Below are 14,207 nucleotides of genomic sequence, written 5' to 3' on the forward strand. Positions count from 1 at the left end.
ATAGACTCCAGATAGAAGCTAGAATAACGCTTTCACATTACAAGTAAGCTATGCCAATTCCATCAAAGTAACTCCAAATCTAAAAAGACTCCAGATACATATACATACGAGCTCAACAATTATGCCAAAAAAAACAACAATGAACTAGGCTCCAGTTACATATGCAGGTCAGACAACAACTTCAGAAAAAGCTTCAGACCCAGTAACTCCCTGCAGCAGGTTCAACCCTCATATATCATAGAAGCTCCAGCAGAATTTTACTCAGGATAGCAAGCTGCAAATTGAAAGAGTTGGCTAATAGGATAGCAATTATGCAAAAGGAAAACCGAAACCAAAATATGCAAATTGATATTGACTTAGACTACAAGCAATCAGCCACCAATCAACTCCCTGCAGTGATTTCAGAACAGCAGGTCATACAATAGTTTCAGAACAAGCTTCAGAACCAGCAACTCCCTGCAGTGATTTCAACCCATCATATATCATAGAAACAAAATTTAAACTAGCTAAAACAAGACCACACAATTATTTTAGGTATCTATTATATGTATCATTTACCTTCTTTCGGGCCTTTGCAATTGATTTCTTCATAATTTGTTCAACCTTAGATTGTTTCCTCTTTGTAGGTGGACGACCTCGAGATCTTACTTTTAATGGAGAATGTATCGCTTTTGCACCGGATGTAGATACTTCTTTCAATTGTTCAGCCCTTGAATGCTCAAAATCAATAGCAATCAATTTTTCCTTCGTGTCTTTCAATATTTCCACCAAAATTGAACAACTGTTGTCATTTTTTGCGCCAAGTTGTTGAACCTCTTGTATCAATGGAGTGAGAATATTATACCGATGTCTTTCTCCATCACAACCATAATCATCATAGATGTTACTGATACTTTGATAACCACGCTTAATATCTTTGCGCCATCGGTCCATAATATAATTCATAGGAACCTCAATCACCTTCATTCTTATGAACACATTGATCACATGCCTACATAAAATTCCCCGAAACTCAAATAGACGGCACACACACTTCAATTGGCAATGTAACTCTGTGTAATGTACCCTAAAGGAAACTTCTCTTACAGGTTCTCCATTCTTTCCCAACATAGTTTCTACTACTTCAAATACTAAAGTTGTCCCTTCTTCTTTCAACAAAGAGGCATTGTAAAACATCAACCCCCTAATTTCATCTTGGAACAACTTAAATAAGTTGTTTGTGTAAGCATTTTGAAATTGTTTTTCAATAGGATGACCAAGAATAACTGACATTATAGAATTAAAAGAAGCAAAATCCATATGTTGTTCATTCTCAATCTTCTTCTTCAAAGCACTATCATACTGCTCAACAAATTGCTTCAAGGATGTTTTAGAATGAATGTAGTCATCAAAAAATGCATTCATACTTTCACTTCTTTAAGATGTGGACATACCTGCCCAAAACTTATCTTTAACATATACAGGTATCCATCTATTCCGTTCTTTATGCAAAGATTTCAACCAATCATTGTTCTCCAAATTAAACTCCTCAATCATTTTCAACCAATTTTCATCACACTCATCAATTGTAAGCGAGTTATAAACAATGTTCTTCAATTGTTTCTTTATCGTTTTGTATTGAGCATGACCACCTAATTTTGCTGGAAGTTTTTTCATGATATGCCAAAGACACAGACGATGATGCGAATTCGGAAATACCTCTTCAATTGCAATTGACATAGCTCGACATTGGTCTGTGATTATAGCCTTTGGAGCACGTCTGAGCATACCTGACAACCAAGATTTGAACAACCATATGAAAGTTGCTGAGTCTTCACTTGATAATAATCCACATCCTAGCAAAATAGATTGACCATGATGATTCACCCCAACAAATGGAGCAAATGACATGTCATAACTATTAGACAAATAGGTTGTATCAAAAGTCACGACATCAGAAAAGTATTCATATGCAGCCCTACATCTTGCATCTGCCCAAAAAATATTTCTTATTCGAGATTCCCCATCTAAATCAAGCACATAAAAAAAGTTTGAGTTCCTACTTTGCATGCAACAAAAATAATTACTCAAAGCTTCAGCATCTCCATCCCCTAACCTCAACCTTCTAACTTCTGAAATATAATTTTTACACTTTCTCTCATCAAATGCTAAATTCTCATAGCCTCCAACCTCAACTACAAATGATTGAAAACTTTTACTTAAAGTTATTCCAGCTTGATCATTTAACTCTAATTTTCTCTTTGTAGCTGAATCCAATACTTTATTACATCTAAAATGTCGTGACTTTCCAGGGCTCAAGATATGATTATGATCAAGGCATACACTAGTTATCACAAAGTTTCCATCATTGCGAATAACAACATTAATCTTAGCTCTGCAATTCGTCTTAGTAGAAGGTCGAGGGTATAAAACATTTTTTGCTTGAGATACTTTTCTACCATTTTTGGCACATCCAATAGAGAAATATTTTTGCTTTCCATCATCTCCATTTCTACCACCTAATTTACAAATACCGAAACCAACATTCTGAGCATAGGAATTATAAAAAGTACGAACTTCTTCTTCAGATAAAAAAGTCATTCCAATCTCAGGGAGCTTGACTTCATTTACACTAGATGGAGATGGGTCTTGATCCATATGGTCATTGTTATCCGTTATCTCATTTGAATCAATTTTTCCTTCTTCCATGATACTTTCTTCACCTACATTTATTTAAAAAATACAGGGCCAAAAATAAATAGAAAACATAGACAGGATCAAAAAAACATGAAACAAAGTGGAGAAAAACAAAACAAAGCTAAAAAAAAAGAATATAGACATTCAATTCTTCACCCGGTTCATATAATTTGCAAACAGTAGACTAATTTGCAAGCATACAACTATGAGCATGAATAAAATTCAAACAAACAGTAGACTAACTTATTAAAATCATAAACAAAATTCAACAAAAAATCTCATTTATGAGCATAAACAAAAGAAGAGTATATAGTTGACTATTTTGGTTGGAAATCTAGCAATCAACGGATGTATAAATCAAATACCCTTTAACTCAGTCAATTTTTAATCAAGCACGAAATTGATTGTTGAAATCGAATCGGAGAGGTGCAGAGATGAAAAGAAAAAAGTGGGTTACCGAAGTTGCGACCGACAAAGTAGAGCGAAGCCTGATTGCTCCTTGGCTGCTGGTGCTAAGGAAGAGGGAAGAAGAAGGAGGAGTTAGGGCATGCAAATGGAGCAAAAACGTGAACTGTGAAAAAAAAAAAAAGAAAACTCACTGAGAGTAAGAGGAAGGAGAACACGAGGCTGCGGCCGAAGAAGTTAGGGCGCGAAGGGGACGGGCTTCGCTTCTCTCTTCTCGAAGGGGAACTCAGAAACGCTCGCGAAAGAGGAAGGAGGAGGAGGAACTGAGTTAGGGCAGGGGAGGAAGCGACGGGCTTCGCTTCTCTCTTCTCGAAAGGGAACTCAGAAGTGGCTCGGGAGCTTTGCGAAGGAGAATCGCGAAAGAGGAAGGAGGAGCTGAGTTAGGGCAGGAAAGGATGAGACGGGCTTCGCGCAAGAGAAAGGGGGAGGAGAAAAAGTTAGGGCACGGGTGTTATCCCCGATTCGCTGAGGTGGGCATTGCCACGCAAGCAGCCAACTCAGTCGCGATGAGTTTTCGCTGACTGAGTTCGCTGCGAGAATCATTCCTCTACCATTATTTGATACTTAGTCTATTAATTAGGATTGTGCCCCTTCAAATGAAGAAGATCACACATACCTAAATAATTTCCTATAATCATTTATAGAGGAAGTTTGATCTAGTGATCCGCAAACAAATCATCCGATATGGAGGAAGACACTTAAAATCAACACGCAAGTTTGAATGCATCACTTATACACAGTAATAGAGACCGTGGAATTTATTTAAATAATCAATCTCCCACTTAGTTATTTAAACTGAGGAATTTTAACTTGCACACACATCACAACACACATAAAATCAACATCACAACACATAAAAACAGCATATAAAGGCAATAAATATTAAAATAAATTTTTCAACTATTATGGCCTCATTCATTGTTGTCCTCCAATATGCCGCCAATGGATCAAGCTGTCGCGTCTATCTTGTATCTAGCTTCCTTCTTCCCCGCGCCTCTGGTCCTCAAAATAGCACCACGCATAGCAAGGATACAAGCCGCGATAGAAAGAAATAAAAATTTACATTTATCGATCCTATATTCCACAAAGGAATTTACCTATAATCTAGATCGAACGGAATGTAAAAAATAATACAGCAACTGGCTTTATTTAATTATTACAATAATGTACAACACAAAACAACCTCGACATGCCCGAGGGTTTAAATTATACATAAACACAAAAGGCCATAATAGTTGGAGCTAGGATGCCTGCAACCACAGAGTTAATCTTTCTTGCACATCCTACTATTATCCTGCCTAAATTTATATATGAACAATGCATAATTTAACCAAAAACCAATCACACAGAGCCAAAAAAACCTTGCTCTGATACCACTTGAAGGCGCTGGAATTTCGTTCTGTTTCGATTTCCATGTACAAAAATTGTACAAGTACAGAACTTTTCCTAGCAACCCACATGTTCGATTAGACATGTGTTTGATCAATCAAGCAAGTTCTTGACAGATCAAAGCACACCTTGATCGAAGCACAAGATCACTGGCCTCTTGTATTGGTATTCAGGATCCATGCAAAGAAAACTAAACTAATTTCACATCAGAATTAAAGAACTAGTTGTACCTTTCCTTGTATCCAAAGACCACTTGATCTTCTACTGTATTCCTCTCCTCTTCTTGGACGTTGTGTGGGCAACGATCTACCAAGACAACAAATACCCTTCCCCTCTTTGGTTCCAAGCTGCCGGCCACCAAGAGAACCCCTAAGATGGGGCACTGGCTCCTCTTCTTCCTCCTCTCCAAGACGTCGACCACCAAGAGCTTCCAAGGAAGGGGCGTCGGCCCTTCTTCCTCCTCCTCTTCAAGCCGTCGGCCACCAAGGGAATCTAATTGTTACCGCTGACCCTAGCAAGGGTTGGAATCCCTTTGTTGCTGCCGGCCCTAGCAATGGGTGGAAGAGAATTATGGAAAGTTAGGTTTTAAGAAGGCGCCACCTACTCCCTTTTATAACCCTTGCCGCCAGCCCTAGGAAGGTAGGATTAACCAAAAACCAAATCTGGATGGGTGGATGCGAGGCTTTATATAGAGGCTACAACAGGGACCTAGAGGAGGAATTGGTTTAGGCCTCCTGATGGGCTTGGGTTTCCTGTGTTCGGCCCGAACACTCAACTCAAGTCCATCAATAATAACCCATACTACTAAAGGGTTATTATTGAACTACCGCACCAATCCCATATTACAATATAGACTCCTTCTTATCATGAGTGCATTAAGTTCCCTGTGTTTAAGATATCGTATGTCCATTAATTAAATGAGTTACTGACAACTCAATTAATTAACATCTGATTCCAAGAGTAATACCCACTCAACTTTATTATCATTCCGGACTAAGTCAACCTACAGGGTTTATATGAGTTTCTCAAGGGACATCATCAGCCTAAATAATTAGGACACAGATTCCTTCTATAATCAACAACACACCATATAAACAGTATTATCTCCCAACTCATCGGGCCTATTGATTTAATGAATAAATCTCACCCATTGATAAGTTAAAGAAATAAATACTAAGTATACGTGCTTGTTACTATATAGGGATTAAGAGGACGCACATCCATAATAACAGAGGTTCTGTTCTTTTATGTAGTCAGTATAAATCGAACAACCTCAAATGGTCCTGCTCAATACACACATAGTGTACTAGTGTAATTTTATAGTCAAGACAGACTAATACCAAATTACACTACAACCTTTCCAATGGTTTGTCCCAATCCATCTTGGTTGTGAGCTACTATTTATAATTTAAAAGGAACCGATAACATGATCTTCTGTGTGGCACCACACACCATGTTATCTATAATATAAATTAAATGAGCAACTACATTATATATAAATATAAAATGCAAACATTTGACCAAAGTAATTCTCATTTGAAAATATTTCAAAAACAGATGTTCATACAAAAGTTAGGCTTATAGTATATATCCCAACATCCACCACCTGATCGATGCGAGGAAGTGGATAATAATCTTTTGGGCAGACCTTGTTAAGATCTCTGAAATCGATACAAACCTGTTATTTGTTTTCTAGCTTTGACACCAGAACAACATTATCCAGCCAAATCAGGAATTAGACTTCACGAATGTAGTCTGCCCCGGATAATTTATCCACTTCTTCCTTAATGATTTTATTTTGATCAGCCCCGAAGTCTCGCTTTCTCTGCTTGACTGGCCAAATGTCAAGGTATGTATAAAGCACATGCTCTATAACTGTTGGTGATACTCAGGTTAATTCTTCAGGCACCCATGCAAAAACATCATTGTTACGTGTAAGACAAGAAACTAACTCCTTTTTAAGTTCTTCGGGTAGGTCGGCCACCACTTGCGTAATAGCATCCGACTAGCCTAGTTGAATATGGATTTCTTCATTTTCTTCATAGACTAGGGCGAGCAGAGCTCCCTGGATGGCATTGACCTCCATCCGTTGTATTTTCCATGCGAAGTGCGGCTCAATCTTTATTATATCAATGTAACACTTACGTGTCGTTAGTTGTTCTCCTTTGATTTCCCCGATTTGATCAACCACAGGGAACTTTATTTTTTGATAGAAGGTTGAGACTACTGCCCTAAACTCATTCAAGGTTGGCCGACCTAAGATGACATTATAGGCTAAGGGCACATCCATTACTATGAAGGTTGATCGACGCGTCCTCATTAGAGGCTCCTCCCCTAAGGATATGGTCAATTTTGTTTGACCGAGCGGTTGGACCTCGTTACTCATGAGTCCATATAAAGGAGTCACCATGGGTTGGAGTTCGCTCGGGTCTATCTACAGTTGTTTGAATGCTTGTTTGAAAATGAGGTTGACAGAACTATCTATGTCAACAAAAGTACCAGAAATGTTATAATTGGCTATAATAGCCTTGATTATTAATGCATCATCATGAGATATTTCCACCTCCTCTAGATCTTTAGATCTGAAGCTAATTTCGGATCTGACTGCCCGCTCGGTATTGCAATTAACCGCGTGAATCTCCAAATGTCGAGCATATGACTTCCTCGCTCGGTTGGAATCACCATCGGACGAACCGTTTGGTCGTCGATAGGGGCGACGATTGGGCGATGGGGTACACGGACTAAATCTTCGATTGCCCCCCTGGCGGTTAGTTAGAGTATTGCAATCCTGTGTATCATGCGTAGTCGATCAGTGGAGGGTACAACATCTTCACGAAGCTTCTTAAGGAGGCTCGGGGTATCTTTTATGTTCGACCTCCACATGTTGCACGGCTTGAGGTCATGGTCCCTGCTGATGAGGTTGTGGAACCGCTTAGGGCCCTCTGGGTGGAGGAGTTGGTAGCGTTCGACGCTCAGGTACTAGAGCTGTAGTTGGTGCAGTGACCTCCTTCTTCTGGGCAGCTTGTGCTTCCTTGACATTAATGTACTCAGTCACTCAATCTAATAGGTGGCCAAAGCTCCTTAGGGGTCTCCTGACCAACGAGTTGAAGAAATCATTATTGGCAAGCCCTTGGGAGAAGACACTTACCAAAATCTCGGTAGTGGCTGAAGCGACGTTCATAGCTACTTGATTGAAATTTTTTAATATAGGCCCTTAGTGGCTCCTTGGGCCCTTGCCTGAGCGAGAAGAGGCTCTAGAGAGTTTTCTGGTACCGTCTATTGCTGGCAAAATGGTGAAGAAAAACTCTATGGAAATCTTTAAAATAGTAGATAGATCCGACCGGTAGTTGCGTAAACCACCTTTACGTAGAATAGTCGAAGGTGGTGAGAAACATTCGGCACTTTACCCCATCAATAAATTGGTGAAAAAGGGCGGCGTGCTCAAATTTGACAAGATGATCCGATTGACCTGGAGAATTCCCCTATTGCCAAGGTCTGGTAATGCTTCCGCAGCTTATCTTCCAACATCTTCTGGGTGAATGAGGTGCTAATTTCTTCAGGAAAGTTGTACAATGCAGGAGCCTTTCCCCTTCTCCTTTTCCGAACAGGTGCTTCTCAAGAGGACTCCCAGTGGGGCTCCTCTTGGTCCATATGCTCAAGCGGTGTGCGGAAAAGAGCTCGGTGGAGGGCAACCGGTGAATGAGACGCACGCGCCAAATGAACCAGGCCTTCCTCCCTGGGCACTCTCTCCCTCTGGTGTGCCATTGTAGACGTGATGGGATTAGGTAGTGGCACAGTACCACCGGGCTCCTTGTTGTTATTGTTGTTGCTGCAGAATTCTTTGTGCTCAAGCGTTGACGAGCAAATCCATCTCTTCTTGCGTCAAAGTAACAATAGAGAGTCTTCCAGCTTCCTCCATCTCTGATTCTCAGATTCAGGTGAAAGTTTCCACAGACGGTGCCAAATTTGATCCTGTCTGAGACCTACAGAGATGACGAGCTGGGTACAATGGACGAATAATAGACCAATAGAAGACTTTTCTCTCTTAGAAGAAGCTCTCCTTCGATCTTGTGCTCAAGGAGACAAGCCAACAAAATGTCACGCCTAGAAACTAGGGAGGAGTTCATGGAGAAGGTCCTTCAACGCTCAAGTCAGTGCAAATCGGAAGGGTGACTGAAGAATAGTAAGAATGTGCACGTGAGAGTAAGTTGTAGATGTTTCGTGAGCATACCTTCATCACGGAGAGGACTCCTCTTTTATATACCACCTCACATAACCTCATGAGGTGGCAGGATGTGTCAGATGTTGTTAGGCAAAGAAGAGGGTACAAGCTAGGCAATATGCCATAGTTGTCCAAGGAATCTTCCGTTGATCCAGATGTATACCTTTTTTGTCGTTTATAGTTTCTGTTATAACTGAGGTGGTCGAAGGAATATGCTGTTATAACTAATTTGCTAATGGGAGACACGATGGTCCCTGAAGAAGCTTCTAGAAGAATATTATCTGATACATAGCTGTTATTATGACATGTTGTTAGGATGTTATCCGCTGAATATGTCTCGGCTGGTTTTTAAATCGGCCACACTATTAGGATGATATAGTTTATTGAGCATTATTCGGCTAGTTCTCGAGCCGACCGCTCTGTTGGGGTATTCAGTTGCCTTCTGCATAATCTGTTCTATCGTGTGTTATACTATGTGTATCTCGGTTGATCCTTAAATTGGCCGCCTTGTTGGGATGTTGCCACTGAATATATTTCCACTGGTCTTCAAGCCAGCTTCCTCATTTATAATGTTGTGTGCTAAGTATATCTTGGCCAGGCATTAAGTCGGTCACTAGTCGTTAAGCCGGTTGCTTTGTTAGGATACTATTCGTGGGGTATATCTTGGCCGGTCATTAAGCCGATCGCTGGCTTAGGCTATTTGGTTGTGTTCTGCATGGTCTATTCTGTTAAGTATTATACTACATGTATCTTGGTCAATCATTACGTTCAACCGTCTTTGTGCATGTCTTAGTCATTGAGACGCTCTGTTATATTCTGCATAGTCTTGAGATATTTATTCAGAGAATGATATAGTGTTTTAAACATGTTGGGAATCTACTTGAGAAATAATAATATAGTAGCCCTTACTTCCTAGGGGTCATTCTGATAACCTATACTTTGTTGGAATCTTGTTTGGGTGGAAATATAGGGGTAAGTGATGCAAACCCAGTCGTTTTTTATCTGCCCAAGCCTCTAAGGAGTTACCAAGATAGACATAACTACGTTTTTAATAGATGAAGTTGAACTACATAATGTCAGTTCCTGGTCGGATATTTGTACGACTAGAACATATATACTCGTCCGGCCTTAAGACTGGATGGCTACACACGTGCACTGTCATCTATGGTTGGTTTGTTGTAGAGTGAGTCAGCTATTCCGGCCATCCCTTAAGGGCGGTCGACCTTAATCTTGACCGCCTTAAGGTCTGACCGCCCTTAAGACACTAAACTCGCTGGTTCGGTCGACCTAAGAGCTGACCATCTTTCTCTGACCGAATTATAACTTAGATTCTCGTACTCAATGATTCTTATTGATTCTTTATTATTATGATTTTTTTTTTGGATAAAATCCACTTCTTAACATTAGAAGTCAACTTTAAATATGTATAAATTGTACTCCATATTTATCTTATAAGTGAACCCAAAGAAAACCATCTATTTATTATATATGTATCAATAACTTCTTCATTCATCCCGTACTTGAGCTCAGAGTTTCACATGAAATTATCTACAATCATGAGCATGTCTCTAGTCAGATGAATGTGCAGAGTTCATATCTTATGATCCTCGTGCTCTTTCCTAGCTTCTCAGTTGATACCGTACTGCCAAGATTAAACTTGATAATAAGACCTTGAGTGAGGTAAATCTCAATTCTTAATGTAGATTCTAATGCTATTTTTTGAGTATCATTGGAGCAAAAAAAAAAAAAAGATATCTCTCACCCCAAACAGTTCAGTATTATCGATTCCATAGTAAAATATAGACAAGTAAATCATGAGGAACATTTTGTGTTAGCACAGCGGCCCATTGTATATAGGAGATTAAACATCCAATGAAACATTTTATATCTACTGATAATTAATCTCAACATTTATTGGAGCAAACACTTAAGAAAGTACTAACTAAACTACATCCATTCGTGAGAGCAATTTCTTGAGTATCATGATCTACCTTGATAAAGTCAAATTTTTCTTTGACAGATTAAAAGGTCAGTGGATTGCTAGATAGCAACAAGGATTGACCATGGAGACGATTTGAATTGGATGGGATCCACACTTACGCTGACCTACAAATTTATCATCCTGAGCACTTCCACTATTTTCTGTAAGCTGAAAGAGCTTATATGATCAAGGAACAATTGCACAAGCTCCTCCCACAATGGATAAACAAGCCAAGTATCTCTGACACTAACTAATACCTTCAATCAAAAATCAACTTTCAAAAGCTTAATACTATTCATCTCGATCATATTTGAAGCAACGAGTAATTCTCTTTTAATTCAATAGGGCCAACTAGATCAATCAACAACATAATTTGAGTCTATAGGGCCAACTAGATCAATAAAAAAAAATCAACTTTCAAAAGCTTAATAGTATTCATCTCGATCATACTCTAAGCAACAAGTAACAAGCCATAAACTGAGTTTAAGTTAACACAACAAAATCTAGCAAAGATGCATGCAACAATTCAACCTTGCCTGCTTACAGTTGGCTTATCTTACAGCAGAGTTTGCTTGTTAGAAAATTTGTCCAGAACACATTGTTATCATCTTCAGGATTTCACTCTTTTAATAACTTCGACTATTTCTGGAGCTTTCTCTTGATACTTGGTCACAAATTCCATCTGGAAGTTCTTGCTCGACATCAGAAAATGACACCCTGTGAAGCCAGGCTTGATTAATCCCTTGTGCATGAGAATGCTCAGGACGGCATACCTGGGCATCATCCTCTTCTCCAGGCTCATCAACAGAACAACCGGATACTTTACAGTGTGCTCCGGTGTCCATCCCAGCTTCTCTTCCAGAAACTCCACAATCTTCCTTGTCTTCTCAGTCGATATCCGCACAATGTGAGGCTGTTTTGAGAAGGCCTCCAAGACATTATCCTGTGACCATCCCAATCCCATAAAGTTCTCCACTTTCTCCACCCACTTCTTCTCGGGCAACTTAGCAAGCATCCCGAGTGCACGGGCGAAAGTAGTTTTCTTCGGACAGATTCCCATCTTCTTGATCTTGTCAAAGGCCTCATTGAATCGATTTGTATCTGTCACCAAAGCGTCACCGTAATGGGTCAAAAGCACAAAGATTACATCATCGGGCACGCCGTGTGCGCGCAGAGCATCGACCTTGGGAAGCACTTTGGTTTTGGTGTCTAAGGCCATCAACCAAGGTGAGTTCTTTATGGCATTCACAAGGTTCGCATTCGTTATCAAAATTGATTTGAGGAGCTCAGCGTTGGGGAGCAATCGCTTCTCTAAGCTGCATCCGAGCAGAACGGGTCTAGCTGACAGGATCTCCGGGAGGGCGGTTCCGACGAGGCTGATCCCGCGGAAGAGCTCCAGCTTTGGCTTCAAGATCTTCTCGACATCCATCACGAGAACACCGGGAAGGCGGTCGACGAGGCGGACGAGATGGGCTTCGTCGAAGCCGTAGTCCTTGAGGAGGGTGAGAACCGAGAGCGCTTTGTCGAGGGTGTCGAGCTGGACTTTCTTGGAGATGCAGAGGGCGGCACGGTCGGAGATCCCGCACGATCTCATGAGGGAAGAAGCGGTCAGGGATGAGGGATCGTCGGCGCCGACGGAGGAAGCAGAATAGGGTTTGACGAATCCCAGAAAGTGTGGGCGGGAGGGGGCGATGATCCGACGATGGCCGAGAGTGGTAGTCACTTGAAGTCGACGGTGGATGGCGGCGCAGAGACGTCGAAACATTGTTGATTTCGCTCTGTAAACGAACTGCTCGACCTAACGACGGGAGTAGAGACCTTTCGACCAAAATTTGATTCGTTGAAAAAGTTGCCCCTTCGTCCCTCATTTATACGGAATTTACAACGTCTATTTACTTTGTCTTTCGTTTCTCATCTTTAAGAATTGCTTGTGCTTTTATGTTATTAGCAGGTGAGAAATTTTCATAGGATAAAATCGATGATCATCTTCAAAATTAATCAAAAAACTAAAAAAAAATCAAATATTAATTTAAAATAATAGATTTCTGATTATTATGTGCAGTTAAGTGTGTAAAAACTAAATCCAACTTTGAAGGAGCAACAAAGATCACATACCCAAGGCATTATAAATTCATTCGTTTGGCAGGAGGAATATGCAGAGTTCACAACCTTATGGTCATCTGTGTCTGAGTCTGAGTCCTGCTCTTTCCCAGCTTCTCAAATGTTACCTTACAGAAACAGCTAAAATTAAACTTAATAATAAGACCTTGAGTGAGATAAATATCAATTCTCAATGTAGATTCCAATGTTATTTTTTGAGTATCATGATCTACCATGATAAGGTAGATCAATTCGACTTCAAAGTCTTCTTCTCGAGTATGTTGCGTCATTGTACTTCATCAGACTCCATCCTCATCCAAGTAGCCACTTGTTTTTGTCAAATTTTCTTTGATAGACTCAAAGGTTCGTAGATTGCAAGATGGCAATCAAGGATTGACCATATGTTTGGCAGATGGAGACATCTGAATTGGATGAGATCAAATTTATCATCCTAACCTTTTGAAGCACTTTAACTATTTTATGTAGCTGTAGGAGCTTATCATCAAGGATCCAAGCTCCTCCCACAATGGATAAACATGCTCGACAAATGAATAACCGATGAATTGACTTCAATGCCAACTTGAAGTCAACTCGATCGTCAATCGCTAAATGATAACAAGAATGGTAATGTGATTCTGTGAGCATGGACAAAGATAGACAATAAGAAAAAAGTTAGAGTAACGGTCAGTTAATTTCTTGGCGCTGCCACTCTTACACTTAAGTTAGAGAACCAAGAAGAAGAATAAATATTAGGGTTTAGATGTATGTATCTGCATGTACCTTGGACACCGAAAGGAACTACCTTTTATAGGAAGAAGACAACCCCAGGGCATAGCATAGACGGTGGGCATGACATCTCTAGCGTACTGATCAGGGGTGAATTCTCAGTAACTGACGACCTAGGGTTTACCCCACCATGCGTCTAATGCCTGTGTATCTATATTTACCTCCCTCCATATTCGTGGCGTCGACACTAGGGGGTCATTAATTTAGCGGATCTACATTTTTTTTAAGGAATATGACAAACTTTTTCCTTATGCACCTATCTTTACATTATTAATATTTAATTCCTCAAATAATCCAAGACTTATTCATATCGCTGTCTTTTCTTGAAATAATATTAGCTTTGCGCAATAGTTATCTTTTTCCTGAAATAATTCAAGATTTTGCATCCAAGTATCGAAAAGACAAACGCATACAAAGATAGAGTGCCAAGAAGTCAGAGTGCCTAAGTGGTCGGCGATGCTAAGAAGTCGGGGTGCCCAAGAAGTTAGGTGCCAAGGAATCGGAGGCACCTAAGAGGTTGAGGGTGCCAAGGAGTTGGGAATGCCCAAGAAGTCAAGGTTGCCAAGGAAGATAAGGTTGACTCAGTTT

The 14,207-nt window shown here is 40.1% G+C and overlaps 2 protein-coding genes across 2 annotated transcripts; both read right to left on the minus strand.

The window, feature by feature from the left end:
- Positions 1 to 235: 235 nt before the first annotated feature.
- On the minus strand, positions 236 to 1,404 carry LOC122040404 (protein FAR1-RELATED SEQUENCE 5-like). The gene is made up of 3 exons (XM_042599719.1): positions 559 to 1,404; positions 421 to 456; positions 236 to 274 (listed from the first exon to the last, which is right to left on the minus strand). Exons 1-3 carry the CDS (start codon positions 1,402 to 1,404, stop codon positions 236 to 238), a joined length of 921 nt encoding a protein of 306 aa, XP_042455653.1.
- Positions 1,405 to 11,185: 9,781 nt separating this feature from the next.
- Positions 11,186 to 12,569, minus strand: LOC122044368 (transcription termination factor MTERF2, chloroplastic-like). Its single transcript, XM_042604868.1, has one exon. It carries the CDS (start codon positions 12,496 to 12,498, stop codon positions 11,344 to 11,346), a length of 1,155 nt encoding a protein of 384 aa, XP_042460802.1. The 5' UTR covers positions 12,499 to 12,569; the 3' UTR covers positions 11,186 to 11,343.
- Positions 12,570 to 14,207: the final 1,638 nt, after the last annotated feature.

This window comes from Zingiber officinale, chromosome 2A (genome assembly GCF_018446385.1).
Source record: "Zingiber officinale cultivar Zhangliang chromosome 2A, Zo_v1.1, whole genome shotgun sequence".
NCBI classification, from domain to species: domain Eukaryota; kingdom Viridiplantae; phylum Streptophyta; class Magnoliopsida; order Zingiberales; family Zingiberaceae; genus Zingiber; species Zingiber officinale.